Source organism: Neophocaena asiaeorientalis, unplaced genomic scaffold (assembly GCF_003031525.2).
Source record: "Neophocaena asiaeorientalis asiaeorientalis breed wild unplaced genomic scaffold, Neophocaena_asiaeorientalis_V1.1 scaffold114, whole genome shotgun sequence".
Taxonomy (NCBI): Eukaryota; Metazoa; Chordata; class Mammalia; order Artiodactyla; family Phocoenidae; genus Neophocaena; species Neophocaena asiaeorientalis.
In genome coordinates, this window is record NW_020173116.1 from 5,719,673 (window position 1) to 5,741,972 (window position 22,300).

General features: G+C 36.1%; 1 protein-coding gene across 4 annotated transcripts in view; it reads left to right on the plus strand.

Annotated features, from left to right (window-relative positions):
- Positions 1-22,300, plus strand: part of ANAPC1 (anaphase promoting complex subunit 1) — a 112,635-nt gene that overhangs the window by 32,046 nt on the left and 58,289 nt on the right. For 3 of the 4 annotated variants that reach the window (XM_024743902.1, XM_024743901.1, XM_024743903.1), the window contains exons 18-29: positions 390-464; positions 2,496-2,764; positions 4,077-4,168; positions 4,977-5,125; positions 8,069-8,147; positions 8,545-8,581; positions 8,663-8,733; positions 10,633-10,811; positions 13,078-13,304; positions 14,726-14,844; positions 18,210-18,481; positions 20,798-21,032. In XM_024743902.1, the coding sequence (XP_024599670.1) occupies positions 390-464; positions 2,496-2,764; positions 4,077-4,168; positions 4,977-5,125; positions 8,069-8,147; positions 8,545-8,581; positions 8,663-8,733; positions 10,633-10,811; positions 13,078-13,304; positions 14,726-14,844; positions 18,210-18,481; positions 20,798-21,032 (1,804 nt within the window). The remainder of the gene's footprint in view (positions 1-389; positions 465-2,495; positions 2,765-4,076; positions 4,169-4,976; positions 5,126-8,068; positions 8,148-8,544; positions 8,582-8,662; positions 8,734-10,632; positions 10,812-13,077; positions 13,305-14,725; positions 14,845-18,209; positions 18,482-20,797; positions 21,033-22,300) is intronic. The other variant, XM_024743904.1, reaches the window with a different exon arrangement.

Below are 22,300 nucleotides of genomic sequence, written 5' to 3' on the forward strand. Positions count from 1 at the left end.
ATGTCTGCTAAGTTCTGACATTTGGCTGACACTGGGTTGATTCTTTGAGACTTGGCGTATTTTGGGTATAGCTAATGGTCCTGTTCTTTCTACCAGTGGAGTGAAGATCTGTGTCATCAGAGAAGTAGGGGAGGAAAGGAAGCTACCATTGCAGTACCTGTGAGCCCCGGCACTGGACTAGGTGCTTTACATAGATGATTTCATTTAATCTTCACAATGATCCTAGAAGAAAGGTTTTCGTACCATGTTTTTCCAGATGAGAAAATGAGTTTTGGTGACATCCCTCAGTTTCCATAATTGGTAGAACTGATTTCAGAATCATTTAAGTTGATCAGTTGTCAGTGATGAATTTACATGATTTTGTCTTCTCTTTTGGGGTTATCTTCCAGTTCGACTTTGAAGGATCACTTTCTCCAGTCATTGCACCCAAAAAAGCAAGACCTTCTGAGACAGGATCTGATGATGTAAGCATTGTTTTTTCTTGCTAATAAAAATTAATCTGTGAGTATTATATTGGTCCCCCACATTTGTAGTGTTCCTGTTGATTTGCATGTATTTCTAACACCTTTTACGTATTTTAATACTGAATGACAGCTATTTTGAAGGACAGGACCTGTTACATTTTCTGTGGCTATTTGTTCACTTTTGTCTTAATGATCATCTAAAAATTACTAAACATACATAATGCTGTGTGATTTAAATTTGGGTTTATAGATGTTTTACTGCCAATTGATCACCTAAAGTGACAGCATTTGCCTTTTTAATCAGTGTTTCTTTAATTTAGGTTTTCAAACGTATCAGATTCCATGGGTGTATTCTTGTTGTTTGAAAACATTCTTTTAAAATTGAGGTTTAATTTACATAAATGAAATGCTCAGATCTTAAGTATGCAGTGTGATCAATTTTGACAAATGCACACTCGTGTGACCCACACTCCTCTCAAGAACAAAACATTTCCATCATTCCATAAAGCTCTCGTGCCATTTTAAATCATTCTTTTCTTCTCAGAGCGTCCACTGATTTGAATTCTGTCATATGTTAGCGTTGCCAGCTCTAGAACTTGATATAAATGAAGGAATATAGTGTGTAATCTTTGGCATAAGGTTTCTTTCATTTGGCATAAGGTTTCTTTCATTCAGCATAATGCTTTTGAGATTCAGCCATGTTGTTGCAGATATCAGTAGTTTGTGCCTTTTTATTGGTGAGTAGTATGAATATACCATAGTTTGTTTATTCATTCTTCCGCTGATGGATATCTAGCCCATTTCCGTTATTTGTTATGTGTAAAGCTGCTGCCAACATTCAGTAATAAGTCTTTGTGGACATATATTTTCATTTCTCTTGGCTAAATACCTAGCAACTTGTTGGGTCATTGCTGGTTCTCAGACTGGTTATACCATGTTAACACTGATGAGTAATATATGAGTTGGCCAATATTTGCTGTCAGTCTTTTTCCTTTTAACCATTTGGATATGTGGAAAGCAGTTTCTCTAAGAGGTTTTAATTTGCCTTTCCCTAATGACTAATGATGTTAGGCACTGTTTCATGTGCTTATTAGCTACTTACATATGTTTGTGTGACGTTTCTGTTCAGGTGTTTTACCTATTTTTAAATTGGATTTAAAAAAATGTTTATTAAGCTGTAGAAGTTCTTTATATATTTTAGATATGACATTCTTTGTCATATGTGTATTTTGGGAATATTTTCTCCCAGTATGTGGCTTAACAGTGTCTTTTGGTGAGCAGAATTTTTAATTTTGGTTATCTAACTTATAAATTTTTTACTTTTATGGTTGGTTCTATATCTGTTCCAAGAGTTTTTAAGTTAGAATAACACACTGTATTAAGCCTGACAAAAGCACCAATAAATTCCAAGTTGTGACAAAACCATAGACCACATTCTCTCAACACAATACAATAAATCACAAGTAGAAACTAAAACACACTTAATACTTGTAAAGTGTAGCACAGTTTGAATATAAAATTCAGTTGACTATTAGGCACATGACTAGCGTCATCATCTTATAAACATTGAAAGATACATATACCAGCTGGATACAAGTAGACCTCTCCTCTTACTAAAACCCAAATCAATGTAGTGGTCCTTATACCTGCCTGTCTACACTTCCCACCTTTCCTTCTTTACTGTTGGCTCATAAGACATTGCCTAAGATAATCTTAAAGTTTTCTCTCTCAATCTCTACCTAGGTAGTAGGATTTTTCTTCCAAAGTCTCTTCCCTAAAAGGGCGTGACTGCATTTTTTCAAGTGGTTTTTAAAGGTGGCTTGTCTTAATATTTATTGCTGGCACCTGGAAACTGATTAGCTATTTGAAGTGTTGGTTCTGATTTTTTAGCATTGTGATTTTTCATATTATTAACAACTTAATGTGAAAATGGAACTTGAATTGTTTTAAGTGAATTTGATTTTCTTTTTTAATGATGACATTACAAGGAGGGATTATTTAAAAAGTTAATATCCTTTTTATTCTTCTCAGGACTGGGAATATTTACTAAATTCAGACTACCACCAGAATGTTGAGTCTCATCTTTTGAATAGATCTTTATGTTTGAGTCCTTTGGAAGTTTCACAGATGAAGGATGAGGATTTGTCACAGAATCTCAGTTTGGACTCTTCTACACTTCTTTTCACTCACATACCTGCAATTTTTTTTGTTCTTCACCTGATCTATGAGGAGCTTAAGTTGAACACTCTAATGGGAGAAGGAATTCGTTCACTTGTTGAACTTCTCGTTCAGTTGGCAAGGTAAATGTTGTTTGTAGATTAGAAACTTCAAGAGGTCGTTAGCTGACTTGATCTTAGACATGAATATCATATAGGAAGCTTGTAAATAAATTTCTGAAATCTACTGTCTCAACAAACCACAGCATTTTCTATAAACCACAGAATTGTTTGAAGGTATCCACTATGTAAGGACCTGTGGGTCATGCTGGGGTTGCTGGTCTTTGTCCTAAGATGAGTGGGAAGACACTGGAGTGTGTTACACGGTGAGGATGACCTGCTCAGCTTTCATTTTGACACGATGACTGTGGTGAAAGGTCTGTAATGACACCTGCTGTTTTCGTAGTAATGCCTATGTTCAGATGGTCTTTACAGCGAACAAAATCGTAATTTACATGTAGGAATTGTCAAAGTAGGTATTACAATCCCTGTTTCAGCGATGAGGAAACTTGCTCAAGTTTGTTTCTAAGAACAGGTGTCGTTTGCTAGTCGTGGGCTGTCTTTGCTGTTCCTTTGTTGTCTCAGTCTGTGGTCTTCCCCGTCTTTCAGGCTCTCATAGTGGATCCATAATAAGATTGTTCTGATAATATTTTTAAAAGCCTTTCTAGCACCTTGTGTTTGGCACTGAACTGGGAAGGTCATACTTAGGTGTTATTTGAGCCTTTGTGACCCTTGGTGATAAAGAAAGTTAACTTTGAATTAAAATGCCAACCTCTGTGTTAAGGTTGTAATATGTTTTCTAATTTCTGTTATCTTCCTTGAGATACTGAAATTCTTTTCTGAGACATGGCAGTTGTAATTGATGGTCAGTTTCTTTTAATGACGAATCATTACTATGATGAAAATACTTTTGTAATGAAATGATTTTCAAACCCTAATCATGGCTCTCTGAAACAGGTAACATTTGTAAAATGTTTTACATTTTGTAAAGTATTTCTCACACATATTATCTTATTTAATCTTACAAACTTGAGAGTGAGTTAACTGGTGTTTCTCCATTTTCTAGAAGAAAAAATACTGCTGAGATTCATAGAGTTGACTTGCTGACAGTCACACAGCTAATAAATTAAAAGAGGAGAAAATGGACCACAGTGTTTTCACAGTAGTTTTATCCACAAAATTCATCTAGCAAAAGGAGTTTGGGTTCCATTTGTCATACTGGGCACTTTAAAGTCCAGAAATAGAATACAGAGGCTCTAGATCTGGTTGTCTTCTTTCTCATAAGTAAATTTTTTTAATTGAAAAGTTCAACTGATGAGTCCTTCTAACTCTTTGGGAGGAAAGTGCTATAATACCTTCCTTGTTATTTCTTTTTTATGTGTTCTTATTGTTTTAGGGACTTAAAATTGGAGGCTTATGTAGATCATTACTATAGAGATTACCCAGCACTTGTCAGAACTACTGGACAAGTGTGTACAATTGATCAAGGTAAGTGTGCTGTTAAAGGTTTTCTGAACAATGTAGTGACATTTGCTTGTATTTTTCTTGGTGAATAGCAGAGGATATATTTCTTACCATTGGCCTCTAAATCAGGGGCAGTGTCTTTCCACCAGGCAGATTTTAGTTTGTAATGTTCGATCTCTGACTTGTAGTAAGCCATAATCTCTTCAGTGTAGGGGGAAAATGTTACTCATCCCTAAGTTTCTGCCCTGCAAAAGCTTAGAGCTTCCGGTGCCAAGGATGCTTTGCTGTCCTGTGCTGCCCAGTTAGCAGCCACCTGCCATGTGCTATCTAAGTTAATTATATTAAAAATTCAGTTCCTCATTTGCACTGGCCACGTTTCAAGTGCTCGGTAGCCACATGGGGCTAGTGGTTGCCATATTGGACAGTACAGATACAGAACATTTCCATAACCACTGTACTGTCTTAGACCCCGAGTTAAAGCGACTCAGGATTGGGGCCCAGTTCTTAAAACAGAGCACAATCCTGGGTGTCTTGTCTGTTTTCTCATCTTTAGGGTTAGGGCAGAAATTTTTGGTTAGATTCTTTATATGCCTTGAACACAGGAATTTTCTAAATTTCCTTCCAGGATTGGATAAAATATTAGTCAATTAAATTCCACATACTATAATATGGTCAGTTACTTACTGTGGCAGAAAACATGAAGCATTTTGGAGACTATGGAAAAATGTTATTCTGATAGTTTTCAAATGATAGGTATTGTTGATTATTTTTCCTTTAGAATAAACCAGTATTGTATTAATGTATCTTTATAAACATTTATCTAATTTTAAAGGACAAACAGGATTTATGCATCATCCATCATTTTTTACTTCTGAGCCACCAAGTATTTATCAGTGGGTGAGTTCTTGTCTGAAGGGTGAAGGAATGCCACCCTATCCTTACCTCCCCGTCATCTGTGAAAGAAGCAGACTTGTAGTCTTGGTATGTATTCAAAGTGTTGCCAAACCTGTTTTTTTCTTTTTCTCTTTCAGTATAATTTTTAAAATTATCACACAGTTAACTTTTTTTTTCATTTTGTGTATAGCTCTGAGGATTTCAACAAATGTAGAGTTCATGTAATCACCACCATAATTAGGATTCAGAACAGTTCCATCACCCGCCTCAGAAAATTCCCTCATGCTTTTGGGATTCATCCAAGTGTTGCTGTATCAGCAGTTCGTTACACTTAATTGCTGAGTGCCAGCTATACATTGTGTGGATATATCACATTGGTTTATCCATTCATCCATTGAAGATATTTGGGTTGACTCCAGTTGTTAGCAATTATGAATACAGTTGCTGTAAACATTCATGTCCAGGTTTTTTGTGTGAACAGAAGTTTTCATTTCTCTAGGGTAGATACCCAGAGGTGTGATTGATGGCCACATAGTAAGTATATATTTAAGATTAATATATGTATATTTAAGAAACTGTCAAGTGTTTTTCAGAGTATATGTACCATTTTACATTTCCACCATCAATGTGTGAGAGTTCCAGTTTCCCTGCATCCTGGTCAGTGTTTGGTATTGTCATGATTTGTAATTTTTGTCATTCTGATAGATGTGTAGTGATATCTCATTGTGGTTTTAATTTGCATTTTCTTAATGGCTAGTGATATTTTGAGTATTCCTACATATGAGGTTTTGTCAGATCTATGGATTTCAAGTATTCTTTCCTGTAGTTTGTCATGTTCCATTGTTCTCTTAATGTCTCCTTTGTGAAGCAAAAATGCTCAATTTTGATGAAGCCAGTTTATCCAGTTTTTTTTCTTTTATGGATCGTGCTTTTGGTGTCATGTCTATAAATTCATTGTTTTAGGTCACAAGGATTTTCTCCGCTTTTCTTCTAGATGTTTTACAGTTTTATGTTTTACATTTAGATCTATGATCCATTTTGTTAATTTTTATAAGATGTGAGGATTATGTTGAGATTTTTATTCCATTTGGATGGTCAATTCTTTTAACAGCATCTGTTGAAAACATTATTCTTTCTCTTTTGCACTTTTATTAAAAATCAGTTGACCACATTCTTGTGGGTCTGTTTCTAGACTTTTTATTCTGGTCCATTGATCTGTGTTGTGGTCCACACACTCTTGATTACTGTAGCTTTATAGTAAGTCTTAAAATTGGTTAGTATGACTTTTCTTTCCATTACTTTTCTTTTTCAAAATTGTTTTAGCTATTTAAATTCCTTTGCCTTTTCATTTAAACTTTATAATCAGCCTGTCCATAGCTACAAAAAATCCTACTTGCATTTTTAAAAATAAAATAATTTTTATTTTTATTTATTTATTTGCAGTACGCGGGCCTCTCACTGTTGTGGCCTCTCCCGTTGCGGAGCACAGGCTCCGGATGCGCAGGCTCAGTGGCCATGGCTCACGGGCCCAGGTGCTCCGCGGCATGTGGGATCTTCCCAGACCGGGGCACGAACCAGTGTCCCCTGCATCGGCAGGTGGACTCTCAACCACCGTGCCACCAGGGAAGCCCCAATTTTTATTTTTAAAAATTAATTCATTTTGTTAATACATAGTTAATCCAAGATCAGACCCTCAAATAGAACCAGAGGGTGTTGGCAAAGGTGAGTTCCTTCACACTCCTTTCTCTTGGTCCCTCTACTGTAGTAGCCTGCCTACAGGTCTTTTGTGGACCTTTCTGGAGATGGAGCCTTCCCAGACTTAGAAGAGAACCAGATCTTTTGTCTCCTCTCCCAGATGGAGTATATGAATGTCCTTGCTCGCCACCCATCTTTTCCTTTACTCTGCATTCTGCTTTGCTTCATGTTGAGAAAGTCTTCAGAACCCCCTGTAGCTCTGAAATTGACACACAGAATGGTAATCTGCTTTTTTAAAAAAAAAAATGCTGATAAAATATACATAACATAATATTTATTATTTTAACTATTTTTAAGTGTACAATTCAGTGATGTTAAATACATTCATAATGTATTAAGAGCAGCTTAATCCCAGAACTTTTTCATTCCTTGCTGCTTGTGTGGAAACATTCAGGTGAAATCACCAGATATATTGGTCCTGTCCAACTCTGCTGAAATGGGTTAGACTCAGTGTTATATCTACCCAAAAGGGAGCTAGAGAAATATGAATAAGCCAGAGTTGTTCAGCCTCCAACTTAAATAATAGTAGTCAGTTTGTAGATATTCATATTATATCTTTGTTAGATATGGTGTCAGCTAGCTTTAGGAATATATCATTTGCAGTGCTTGTATTGGTTTAGAATGTAGGACTTGAAGATCCTCCAGCATTGTGCTGAAATTTTAATAAGATCATGCTGCTACTTTCTTTCAGAAAAAAAAAAAAAAAGCTGCAGGCATAGATCTTAGTGGTAGTAGCAAGTATTCAAACGAGAACTTTGAAGGCCGAAGCAGAGAAGGGTTAGGCCTAGAGGGGTAGAGAGTTAGGGTGTACCTCACCAAAAATGACCCAAATGTCAATCAGTTTATAAGTAGATAGACAAAGGTTGGTACACCTGTATAATGGAATACTTGTCAGCAGTAAAAAGAAACAAACTACTGATACATGCAGTAACGTGGATGAATCTCAAAGGAGTGCTGAGTTAAAGAAGTAGGGCACAGAAGACTGCGTGTTCTGTGACTCCATTTGCATGATATTGTAGAGTAGGCAAAATTTAGGGAGAGAAAAAAGATGCATTGTTTCCACTGCCTGGTGTAGGGGAGGGAGTGGATTGACTCCAAGGGGCACCAGGGAACTTTTTGGTGTGATGCGGGCATTCTGTATCGTGTCTGTGGTAGTGGTTATATGATTGTATAACACTTGTCAGAACACAGAGCTGTACATTTAAAGTGGGTGACTTTTCCTATATGTAATTATGCCCCAATAGTTTAAAAAATGTTAACTTTCTCCTTATGCAGAGTATTGCACTCTACATACTTGGTGATGAAAGTTCTGTTTCTGATGAATCCTCACAGTATTTATCCAGAATAAGTATAGGTAAGTGAGTCTAATGTTAAGCTTCCCCAAACAAATTTTTATAGATGTTGATATCAGAGTTGAAATTAAAAAAATTAAAAATTTTCCAGGTGTACTTCAGAGGCCATGTCTTGCTTCATTTTAGAGGTGACATAATTGCACCGTTTTAGTCTGGAGTCCACATCTGACTTTTAGAGACCAAGTTTGCTTAAAATCTAACAAATTTTACATTTTCAGTGTGCCTAAAAAGGACTGTTTTAGCCCCAGGGAAATGATTATACTTTCCAGCCTGCCAGAGTACTGCTTATTATTTTTTAGCATTTGTTTATTAATGAATTTTTATTTGCAAATGTTTTCTACATGTTATGTGTTTTCTTTACCAGGATAACTATCAAAATAAAGTTTCGTTTTGTTTTAGCCCCACAGAAGTCACAAGCAGAGCAAGAGGAGAACAGGTGACTTTTATTCAGATTGTGCTTTTACAGAGTCTGTTTGATAACTTCGTGTTTAATAACTTCATGTTTGTTCTCTTATAGGTTTAGTTTCAGGCATTCTACATCAGTTTCTAGTCTAGCTGAGAGATTAGTCGTCTGGATGACTAATGTAGGTAAGGTGGTCTTTGTTACTTTTCATGTGTCTTTGAAATCCTTTCCCTGGGCTTCCTTCCTAAGTAGGCCCTGCGTCCTCAGAGCTCACTAGAGCTGGAAGGCGTGAGAAGGGAGGGCCTCTCGCTCTACAGAAGGATCCCACAGGATGGAGATGATGGCCCATCAAGCCACCCTTCCTTTCCCTGACAGTCTCACAGCTTCCCTATACTAATAACTGGGCTATCAGAAATGAGTATTTCTGGCAAAATCTAAAAGTAATGTGTAAATATTTCAGGGTATGCTTTTGAATGATACAGGCCAGGGATTTTATGCACCAAGAGGCAGATTCACCTGGGACAAGGGAAAGGAAGGAAAAGAGTTTATTCTCTCTTCCTAAGCCTGTGCCTTTAGGTTTTAAGCTGAATAAAATACTAAAATTTCCTATAAAAATGAACTAAAATTTTTAAAAAATGTTACTGATATGAAAATGTAGAAAAGGAGAAAGTTATAGAGTAGTGTGTTAGAAGGTAATGCTTTAATGAATATCACAGGATGTTTCTGAATTCTTATTTAGGGAATGTTCTGAATGACTTAGTTTTTCCCTGTACTTTTGTGTATGCTTCCTTGACAATTGCAATAATTGTCATATAGTATTATAGATGAGACACTTATGCTGAAAATATGAGTTCTGTTCATTTGTATAGTACATAGCATTTAACCTCAATAATTGATCGACTTTCTATATTAATAAATAACGTATAATATTACAAAATTTAGAAAATTATCACCGAAGAAATTAATTAACCTGAGGATTTGAAGTTTTTTTAAATGAAATATGGTGTACATATAAGAGTGTATAAAATGTATTTAGAGAATAATAATAAAATGAACATTGATGTCCTGGTGACCCACCATTAGAAATAAAACATTGCCAGTGTAGTAGAAAGCCCTGTGGATCTACTCCTGCATGGCCTCCCTTTCTCATACACCCATCACTAGAGGTAAAGTACCTGTACCGTACCCTACCTAAATTTTGTATTACCTTCTGTCATTTTTTTTGAGTTTTTTTTTTTTGAGTTTTATCACTTCATATATTGCTTAGTGTTGTATGTTTTTTAACTTTATGTAAATAGATATAAATATAAAGATTTTTTTTACTATCTTATTTTCTTCACTCAATATTATTATTTAAAGATTCATCCATGTTGACTCATGTAGCAGAAGATCATTCATTTTCACTGCTGTATGATCTACTGCTTGAATATATCACAACTTATTTATCCCTTCTATTGATGATAGCAGTTGGGCTCTTACGTCCCTTCCCTTTTTTGCCATAATGAAACATTACTAATGAATAATTTAATGCTTATGTCCCGGTGCCGTGTACACAACTTTCTGTATGTCTGTTGATGGACCGTAGGGGTGGACCTAACTGTATGTGCTGAATGTTTTCCAAAGTGGTTGGACCCGTATACACCACCACTGGCTGTGGAGGAGAATTACTGTTGCTCTACATAGTTACCAACTTGGTATCGATTGACTTTCATATGTGTCTGTCAAATGAGTGTGAACTTTTATTTTCTAGTGGTTTTAATTTACATTTCCCTGATCACTCATTGGACAGAGCATCTTTTCATATGTTTATTGACCATTTGTGTTTCCTCTTAGGGAAGTGTCTTTTTGTCCTTTGTGTTTTTCCTATTGGATTGTTTGTCTTTCTCTTAAAGTTTTTAGGAATTTTTTGTTTAAAACAAAATTTTATACTCATCCCTGAGGTCAAGACACTGGTCTGGTAGTAAGATGAATAAAATCAGTTTCTTGCTTATTTGTTAGGATAGAGTTTACTAACTTCACTCAGAGAATAATTGGGACAGTGGTAAGTCTAAGTGAAAAATTTTCTCCCTTCCTTTCACCACAAGGTTTCGCTTTAAGAGACTTGGAAACCCTTCCCTTTGGAATTGCTCTTCCCATCAGAGATGCGATTTATCACTGTCGGGAGCAGCCTGCTTCAGACTGGCCAGAAGCTGTTTGCCTCTTGATTGGGCGTCAGGATCTTTCCAAGCAGGCCTGTGAGGGAAACTTGCCCAAAGGGAAATCTGTGAGTATCAATATGGAAAGTCCATATTCAGATTTAGCCTCAATAAAATCAGAGTAGAAATGTTCTCCGTTTTCCTTTAAGTCTTTTTGCAAGTGTGTATATCAGATTATCTTTTATATTATATGCTAGATACGGTTTAAAATTGGACAAATCTTATTAATTGTAAATCGAACATGGGAACAGATTTTGTGAATGCTCTGTTTTGCCTGGACCTTTCTGTGCCTTGAGTCAGGACAAGTGCCGAGTCAGCAGAGCAACTACCATGACTGATTCCCTGCTTGGACCATGTTAGTAATTAACTACTTTGTAATGATTATGTGGAAATAGGGAGAGCACATAATGTCCTGAATTTGAATAAATTATAACTATTTTCTCCTTCATACTTTTTTGATGTGTTACATTTCTTAAATTTAACCTTTTACATAGGTGTAAATATATCTTTAATCACATAAAACTGAAGCCCCAGGAAAAAGGTTTTTTTGCGGGGGGGCACTAAAGTTGTTTAGAAGCTGTCTTAATGTTATCCCTCCTCAAACAGTGCCCTTCATCAGTGTTCAAATCTGTTTTTTTTAAGAATGGGTCCTTAGACCCTACAAATAGAAAGTGAAATATATCGTTATCCTCCTTTCTTTTTAAAATCAGCCTCTTTTAAAACTTAAAAATGGAACTTTGAAAACTTCTTCTAGAACTCCAGTTAACTTAAAAAAAAATGGTAGCACTGCATTTACTCTAAGGATCAAGGAGGATTCAGGGATGGTTATTCCACCCCTGGTGACTTTGGTACTTTATGTCTCTGAGAAAACAGTGCAGATTTGGCTCATCTCTTATTAACCTTTGAACCAACACATAATAATCAATTAATAATCAATAACTGTTCATAATCCACATTAGATCTTAGGCTATTAACGCTTCTTCAGAGACTGTTATCAAAATTTATTCCCAACATCAGAGTTGTATAATGGATCTGTGACAGAAGCAGTTTCCATGGGGGATCCCATCTCCAGCAGGGTTGTACCGGCACATCTGTGTTTTAATCTGCACTGAAATAACAACTCTTAGTTGAATTAGCATTTGGCTTGTTTTAAACAGAAAACCAAATTTTTTTGCTAATAATATGGTTATCTTTACCTTGACCAAGAGAAGTCTTTAGCATTTATAGACCTCTTTTATTACTGTGAGTGAGAACATCATTAGCACTAAAGCCAAATGGTATTGATAATTATTCATTTATATTTATATGTCATTTTAAGTAATTCTGGCTAAATTAAATTTGTTCAGTTATTTGAGGTTACATTTTATAACTCGTGTCAAATTTATCAGCTATTTGGGTCTGTATCTTATTGCTAACTCACCTGTTAGAATGTAGCTTCTTTTAAGATTAGATATTCCATAGGAATTATAGTAAATTTTTATCAACTAAAGTCAGACTGATTATCTAGTCATATCTACCTTTATTCTTTTTTCAGGCTAATGTCCCTTACACATTAAATGTTGCAAAACTTTAGCATTTCACCTAGGAGTTAATCTTTTGTGAAAGGAGTTAAAACTCTGAGAGAAAATGAGATTTCTGCTATTAACATCTATCTTAAGGTCTGACTGAATTATTTGGACTGGGAAGGCTCATAGTAAAGTACATGCTGAGCTTATGAGGACAGAATGATAAGCAAGGAATTAACTCTCCTCACTTGTTTTGCTTCATTTAATCCCTTTCCTTTTAAGAAATAGTTGGAACATACATAGGAAAAAAAAAAGTGAAAACCAACCATGATTTATTCTATTTAAAGTACAGAAGTGAGAAAGTGTTGTCTGACCTCCTCCAGCCCTCGGTTTATATCCTTCCAGGTTGTTTTCTTCTGCTTCTATTAATTAAAGACAGTATTTAAATTGGTGTTGGTTCTTTAGTGTGTGGGGTTAATATTCCGTTTGCAGTAATTTGTGTCCTTTTTGGAATATTTAGGATATAGTTAAGAGTTTTACAGTTTATTTAGAATATATCTTTCAATGGAATCAGCCTCCCGACTATTGTCGTAAGTTGAAAGCTTTCCCCTTGGCTCAGTAAAGAATGTTTCCAAGTGGGCAATATAATTATACTTAAAAAAATATATATTTTTAGGTTAGAGTCCCAGTATGTATTGGGAACCCAAGCCAGCCCTGCTTTGGAATATATTTTTTCTCTGCACTGATGTAGATTTGGTACCTCATCCTGTGTATCGTCATGTTCAATAAGTGTGTGTTGGCTGGTTTTTAAATTAGTATTACAACCTAGTCTGTTACTCAGGTGCTCTCATCAGATGTTCCTTCAGGAACAGAAACTGAGGAGGAAGATGATGGCATGAATGACATGAATCAGGAGGTGATGTCACTAATATGGAGTGAAGACTTAAGGGTGCAGGATGTGCGAAGGCTTCTTCAGAGTGCGCATCCTGTCCGCGTCAACGTGGTGCAGTACCCAGAGCTCAGTGACCACGAGTTCATTGAGGAAAAAGAGAACAGGTAAAGGAAAACATTAGCTGCTGTAATTTAAGTAAAAATTTAAATAAAACATTAAGTACTGCCTCATTTTGTTCAACTGTAAGAATAGGCATGACTGTAGCATTCACACCTCACAGAGTTTCTCTGGGAATCAAGTCGGTCATTTCTACACGGTGCTTAGAACACTGCCCAGTACACAGTAAAGCTCGATGCAGTCAGCGATTATTATCAGAGTTCATTGATTGTATGATGCTGATTTTTTTTTGTACCTTTTACTGTTTCTGAAATCAGATTATGTCTTTCAATCTGTAGGTGTTTGTAGGTGTTATGGTTTAAATGGCAGTGTTTTTTCTTTTTTAGTACCTCATGAAATAGTGCTGCATCTTAAAATCAGTGGCATCGTAAATGGAAGGGGGGAGATATACTGTCTTTGTTTTCACTATTATAATTTTGTAGATTATGTATAATGTTTCTGCTAAACATGTTATGGAATGTAGTCTGCTGGCCTGATTCTAAATTTCCCTGATTTTAAATTAATGTGGAACAGTGTTCCCAGAGAATCTTAGGACAGCAAAATTTTCCTCACCAATGAACTAGAAAAGCAGCTATATATATTTACAGTTAGGGAGAGAGGGTGCTTGTGAATAACTTTGTCTGCAGAGAGGATTTCAGCCTCTGGTTAGCCTCAGAAGGAGGAGGGCTGTTTCTCTGTCTTCAGATGTAACTTGTGTTATGTGTTTCCTGGTTATGAATGCCCCTGCTTCCACAATTTCTGTTTGATGCCATTTATTTTAACATAGAAACAACTTAAAAAGTAGTTTATTAGTTTCAAAGTATAGCCTGTAGAAGCCATTTTTAACCTTGAACATAGTTGACATATAGTGCTATTAGTCCTAGAAGTCCTTACCATCAAGTAAATGAAACTCCTGTGTTTCCTGGAGACACCATGAAATCCACTGACCTCCAAAACAGGGACTTCCTTTTTTACCTTGTGTGCACCCATGGAGGTGGTGCTTGGGCTATATTCACAAAAAGGATGAGAGGAGGATCCCAGCTAAACTGATAACAGCACAATGAGGAAACCCAACAAATACGGAATTTTCCTCTGAGAGGGTTAGCATCGTTTAGAGTAGAATTATAGATTTTGCTTTTTGAATACTTAGGGAGAGTTGGCTTGGTTTATAGAACAGCTGGTTTTAATTCAAAGCAAATATGAAACAGAAGAAAGAAATGTGTCTCCCCTTTAGAGTTTCTGATGGGAGTAAGAGTATTAGAATGAGAACAACCGTGTTTAGATGACTCAATCAAGACTTTGTATGGATTTACTTCAATGTGGCTTCATCTTACACAGCACTGCTGCTTTTGAAATACTTGCCTACAGATTACATTCCGGTTTTTTGGTTTAAAATTTTTTCACATGTTGGTTTTAATTTTAATTATAGATTGCTCCAGTTGTGTCAGCGAACTATGGCTCTTCCAGTAGGACGGGGAATGTTTACCTTGTTTTCATACCATCCTGTTCCAACGGAGCCATTGCCTATTCCTAAGTTGAATTTGACTGGTATGTTAAATTCTGGGCTCAGTGAGAAAGGAAAATGGGTATATGTTTAGTGGAGTTGTTTTGAATCATTGTAGTTAAAACCAAAGAAATGCTCTATCCCCCGTGATTTTAAATATTGTTAATAGCTACTGTAGTGATTATTGTTAATAGCTACTGTAGTGGTTATCAAAGCTCAAATAGCAAATCAAATTAAACATTGAGGGAAGTAGAATATAGCCCATTACTAAATTTTGTTTTTAGTGAGACCATTTCAAGATATAAAAAGGCACTTGGGGAAGTTTAGAAAGATACTATTGAGTGGTGAGTTGTTAAACTTTAAATAATCTTAAAGTCAATATGTAAAAATATTTAGTCTTAAAATGTCTTGTTATGTCTTAGTATGAATAGATGATGCTTGTACAAAAACAAGAAAATATACTAAGCAGGAAGAAAAAATGGTCACTCATAGTAGTCCCAACTTGTTAGAGTTCACTAGTGTTAAATAACACTGTGGTTTATTTGTTTCCCAATTTTATTTCTCCATTTTATAATTTTATATTTGTTTATCAGAAAATTTAAACCTGTTTTAGAAATTGTTTTTTAAAATTTACTATATAGTGAGTGAGCATCCTTTTATATCTAGCACATATAAGTATACAATTATGTATATGTATTTTATACACATTTTTAGTCAACAACTTCATTTTTACTTGCTCCAGAATATTTCGCTTAATGGAATATAGTTTATATAAACCGCCTGGTATTTTTGGAAATTATTGTTTTTTGCCATTACAAACGTATTGCTGGGTTATATTTATCTTATATCTTATCTTATCAGCAAGATTTTAAGACTGATGTAACATATTGTCAAATTCCCCTTCTGGTTGGTTACATGAGGTTTTACTTCTGCCAGATATAAGTGTACTTATTTCCCAACCTTACTGATTATAATGGATTTTATAGTGCACAGCCACCTGATCTGGTTTGAGTGTATACTAAATGTGACAGTTATATACAGTTGAAATTGTTATTGAAAATCCCTTAAAGTATATAGTATACATGACCCGTACAAAACGTTCTGTATGATACATACAGTAGTGTATAGGATGTAGTATATGCAAATACCATTCCACCGTATTTTAAGTTACATAATTAAAAAACCCAGGGTCCCACTGAGATTTGTAAAGAGCTTGTGTTTTTAGCAGCATGCAGAAAATGAGATCGGCTAGTGAAGAACACATTCCCGTATCCTATATCACACCCTTTCTGGAGCCATAATCTCATTGACAGACACAGCAAACAGAGTTACCTTCAGTATTTTAATTGTTCTCTCTCTTAGAGATAAAACAGCTATGGCAGAATCAGAACAATTAGTGAATCTTGATGGAGGGTACTGTGTATAGGTGTTCATTTTATTAGTCTTTTAACTGAGTGTTTTCATATAAAAGGTTTGGGTTAAAAAAAATCTCATGCAAAATTGGCAAATGTTAAAATGTATTAAATCTGGCCGGTAACGCCTGGGTGGATGTTAAAAAGTAAATGCATGGATCATTGTCTCTTTTTTTCTGAATGCATTTAAATTTGCATGATTTAAAATGTATTTATGACATTGATGCAAAGTTTTATTCTTTTAGTCATTCTGGTAGGACCCCCTCCCAGACCAGCACTGACCCCCACCAAAAGTTGATCTTGTTTTAATAATAAATTCATTTAGGAAAAAAACGTTCACTTTAGTTCCTTAACTGACACTGGTTTGGCCTATTGTGCTTTTGTATGTAATTATTCTTATTGAAGAAAATTTGCTTTACCCTTTGCCTTTTATTTTCTCTTGTGTATAAAAATTATGTCTTATACATATGTTGAATTGTTGTTTTAGAAATTTTACTTGCTTTTTCATTATTAATCTCTCTGCCCTTTTTGAGAAAGTAAAAGTATAACTCACGAACTTGTCACCAGTGTGGTGCTATCACAGACCAGCATTTGAGTTAGCTCTTAGGTACAAAAAGCAAATGGTAAATACAAATTTATTTTATGCTTGTGTCTGTGTATGTGTGTGTATGTGTATATAGACTACAAACAAGACACTATGCATCTAATTAAAATTTACATAACTTTCAGAACGCCTTTAAAACCATATTTTCAAACCTCTAGCGAACTGTATAACTGTATGCAATACAGGAAGTCCCTACATGTGAACAAGTTCCGTTCCGAGAGCACGTTCATCAGTCCAGTTTGTTCGTAAGTCCAACAAAGTTAGCCTAGGTACCCAACTAGCACGATTGGCTACACTGTACCAGCTACATCACTGCGGCTTTGATGCTTGCTTCTGGACATCCTGGGCTTGAAATAAAGATACTGTGCTACTGTACTCTACAGTACTGTACAGTAAAGTACACGAAAGCACAGCCACTTGTAGAGGATGCACACACGTGACAGCATACGCCAGACGTGCGAACTAACTTACGGGATTGGACACGTGAACGCACATTTGCATCTTTGAAAGTTAGCAATTTGAAAGTTCGTATGTAAGGGACTTACTGTATTTAGAATATTTATTTTAAATAGTCATCCATGACTTGAGCTAATACAGAATATTAAAAATATAGAGATAATTCAGTATTTGCGGGTACGCAGTGTAGTCAAAACACTCAAGAAAAGGCGTTCAAAGAGAACATACCATCATGAACATTTAATTTATACTGTTCTTAAATAAGTTGACCACAAATTTAAATTTAGTGAATACTCTTTTATGGTTCACTGGGTAACTCAAGTGTATAAGATGTTTTTACATAGGTATCTTTGAATGCAATTTGGCATTTTTACCAATAGTGTGTAGTTAGATTTCTATATCATATAGAGAGGTGTATAGATAAGAGATAGAGCAAATTTATAAAGCTCCTTGTCTTTTTTAAAAACAGTCATTTTTCTGTAACGTCCAGAGAAAAAGATGGGATGGCGCATTTGAAATTAACATTGTTGTCAATCACATGTTGGAATTGTTATTCATGTAGTTTGTGATGTTAATTTTCATCTTAGTTTTCGGTGAGCTTCCTGCTGTTTGAAAGACAGATTTCAAAGCAGTGGGTATCCTAATCAGATCTGTACACAGTTAAATTGGTATCAGTTATCTTATTATAGTCCCATATATATTAGCAGAAAGGACAGTGAATTATTTTATACAGTTAAGGTTTTTCTACCTTGCATCAAGTTTGACTCACATGTATAAAACTTTAAGTATGCATAGTAACCTAACATCATTACAGGTATTATGGGGTTAAGGGTTTTGAATGTAGAAAAGTGATCTCTGTTCTCAAAGAATCTAAATGTAACAATTTTGGTTTCTGAATTTTTGTTCTCTCAATTTTAAATTTTGTTTGCCTGAATAGGGCGGGCACCCCCTCGGAACACAACAGTAGACCTGAACAGTGGCAACATCGATGTGCCTCCCAACATGACCAGCTGGGCCAGTTTCCATAATGGTGTGGCTGCCGGCCTGAAGATAGCCCCTGCCTCCCAGATTGACTCAGCCTGGATTGTCTACAATAAGCCCAAGCACGCCGAGTTAGCCAATGAGTATGCTGGCTTTCTCATGGCCCTGGGTCTGAACGGGCACCTTACCAAGCTGGCTACTCTCAATATCCATGACTACCTGACCAAGGTGAGAACTTGTGCTGCCAGCTCCTGGCGTTGTGCCTCCCCTGGGCTATTACAGTAGCTCCTAGTTGTTCTGTTTGCTCTTCTTCAATCTTGTACCTCTAAGTGCATTCTTCTCGTAGCAGGCAGAGAAATCTTTCTAAAGTGTAAGTTGGAATATATCGCTTCCCTGGTCAAACTGTTCAGTGACCTTCCATTGCTCTTAATGTACATTCTAGGAGCCTGTGTGATCCTACTCACTTCCCCAGCCTTACTTTGTGCTTCTCTTTTCCTTGCTCCCTATGCTCCAGCCATAGAGACTGCTTGTATTAGCTCCTTGGCAGACCAAACTCTTTCTCTTGGCGTAAACTTTTCCACTTCTATGCCATAAAAGTTCACCCATGTGAAGTACACAATTCAGTGGTTTTTATTATATCCACAGAGTTGTGCATCCATTGCCACTGTTAATTTTAGAACATCTTCATCACCCCATGAAGGAACCCCTGCCTAGTAGCAGTCACTCTCCGTTCCCCTTTCCCTCCAGCCCCTGGCAAACTGCTGATGTACTTGCTGTCTCTATGGATTTGCCTACTGTGGACATTTCATGTAAATGGAACCAAACAATATATGGTCTTTTATGACTGGCTCCTTTTGCTTACTGTAATGTTTTCAAGGTTTGTCTATGTTGTACCATGTATTAGCACTTCATTCCTTTTTATTGCTGAATAGATATTCATTGTATGGATATACCGTATTTTATTTTTCCATTCATCAGTTGATGGATACTTGAGTTACTACTACTTTTTGACTATTATGAATAATGCTACTATGAACATTTATATACACATTCTTGTGTGGATGAATGTTTTCATTTCTCTTGGGTATATTCCTAGGAGTGGAATTGCTGCATCATATGGTATCTCTTTGTTTTAAAGTTTGAAGAACTACCAAATTGTTTTCCAGAGTGGCTGCACCATTTTGTAATCCCACCAGCAATACATAAGGGTTCCAATTTCTCTGCACTCTTGCCAACACTTGTTATTACCTGTCTTTTTAATTATAGTCATCCTAGTAGGTGTGAAGTAATATCTCAGTGTGGTTTTGATTTGCATTTATTTCCCTGATGGCTAATGATATTGAACATCTTTACATGTGCTTATTGGTCATTTGTATGTCATCTTTGGAGAAATGTCTATTCAAATCCTTTGCTTATTTTCTAATTGGCTGTCTTTGTTGTTGAGTCGTAAGAGTTCCTTATGTAATCTGAATACCAGTCCATTGACAGATCCATGATTTGCAAAAATTTTCTGCCGTTGTGTTGTCTTTTGACTTTCTGATGGTGTCTTTGAAGCACAAAAGTTTTAAATTTTGATGAAGTCCAATTCATCTACTTTTTCTTTGGTTACTGTGCATTTGATGTCATATCTAAGAAGTTACTGCCTAGCACAAGGTCACTTGGATTTATATCTATTACACCTCTTTCACATTGTATACAGAAGATGTCATCTGGATTCATATGCGTATGCTCTTTTGTATCTAATATCTATTACATAGATTTACACCTATATATACACCTATTTATAACTGGCACTGTAGGGCAGTGAAGAATTGGAATCAACAATGTAGTCAACTACAGTGATGAAATATTCACAAAACTAAAATTTTCCTGTCAGCAAAATATGTAATAGCATAAGTTTTCTTCTAAGAGTTTTTTTTTTTACTTTTAGTTACATCTTAGTTGAAGTTAATTTTTATGTATGATGTCAGGAAGGGGTCCAATTTCATTCTTTTGCAAGTGGCTGTATAGTTATCACAGCATCATTTTTTGAAAAAACTCTTCTTTTCCCATTGAATTGTCTTGGCACCCTTGTAGTCAATTGAATATCAATGTGAGGGTTTTTTTTTTAATCATCTCAGCATCATTTACGTGTTTTTCCCTCACCTGTCATCATTCTCTCTCACTTTGTAAATTTGAGTGCCTTCCCTTCTTGCCACTTTGCCTGGCTAATTTGTACTCATTCTATTGTAAATTTTACTTTCTAGAGATGCTTAATAATTCTCCAGTCCCTTCTAATCTAAAGTAGGCTCTGTTAAAATACTCGTTCATAATCTTTATACTTTTTCATTTGATGAGTTTTCAATAATACATATTTTTTAGTTTAACACTTTCCCTTCCCCAAGGGCACTAACTTCATCAGAACAAGGACCTGTCTGTTTAGTTTGCTTGTGTATTCTTGGAGCTTCTCACTGTGCCTGTCACAGTACTGGCAGGCAGTATTTTATTTAAAACTACGTATTTGTTTTGGTAGTGACTTAAGTCTCATTCTTTTTTCTGTCTTAGGGTCATGAGATGACAAGCATTGGGCTGCTCCTTGGTGTTTCTGCTGCTAAACTAGGCACCATGGATATGTCGATTACACGGCTTCTTAGCATCCACATTCCTGCTCTCCTGCCCCCAACGTCCACAGAGCTTGATGTTCCTCACAACGTCCAAGTGGCGGCAGTGGTCGGCATCGGCCTTGTTTATCAAGGGACAGCACATAGGCATACCGCAGAAGTCTTGTTGGCTGAAATAGGTACGGCATCAATAGTGCTCTGGTTTCGTAAGTGTATTTTTACCATTCCACAGGAACCAAAGTAAAAATGATAGTAAGATTATAAAAATTAAGGAAAAAATAGTAGCTTTTGTGAGCATAGAATGAGCTATACTAATAAAGAAAACAACTGCAAAGTAATGTTTTCCAAGGCTGATGTTACTATGCAGGTTACTGGGCTGCATACTTACTTGGCCAGCCCATCACTGAGCTCCAGGGGTCCCATTTAACGAGGTAGCCTAAGGTCTTAATCACATGTGAGCATTGCTGCTTATCCTGCTCTGTCTTTGCCAGGCAATGTCTAGCAATGGTCTACACTTAAAATTCAAAGTTGATTGTTTTGATCCCTAAAAGCACAATGTTTATTCTGTTGGACAGCAACACTTCTAACAGAGTGGAAGTGATTGATTCCGGCTTTCCTCTATATGCTGGTGGATGTGTTCATGATAAAAGGCATTTTTTATGTTTTATCGTAAGTCTGCCTTTTTTGGAAACGTGTCTTACGTGTTATCATCTTCTTCTGAGAAATGGAAATGCTATTAGTATTATTGGCACGTTCAGTAATTTAGATACATACTTGCATGTCTTGTTCTATCCTGTTCAGGATCTTTCTACATACATTTCAGGATAGCCACAAAATTTTCCCGGGCATCTCTGCTTCAGGCTGTAGATCTATGGGTCTGCTGCTCAGACTCTGCTCCAAATGCCTTATTCTGGGACCCAGCCTTCTTTTATGGTGATGTCAGAAGGGCAAGAGGGAGAACCAAATAATGGAAGCACATTTTAGGCCTTTGCTTACCTTGTGCCAGCCAGGATCCTAGTTCAAAGCCAGTCACACGTTCAGGTACAGAGGAAACTCTGTCAGGAGTGTGGATGTATTTATAACTGGCACTGTAGGGCGGTGAAGAATTGGAATCAACAGTGTAGTCAACTACAGTGATGAAATATTCACAAAACTAAAATTTTCCTGTCAGCAAAATATGTAATAGTATAAGTGATTGGTCTGAGAAACACTTATTCAGAAGATACTCAGGACTGGCTTTTAAAGCTTGTTCATCTGCAAGGTAATTAACGTTCTTTGGCTATATCATAATGATATCTAATGGTGCCAACATTATACATATCTCACAGCCATAGTACACCTCTTTCACATTGTATACAGAAGATTTCATCTGGATTCATATGCGTATGCTCTTTTGTATAATTACAGTCAGAATGTACGTACTGTTTTTGTACTGCTCTTTTCATAT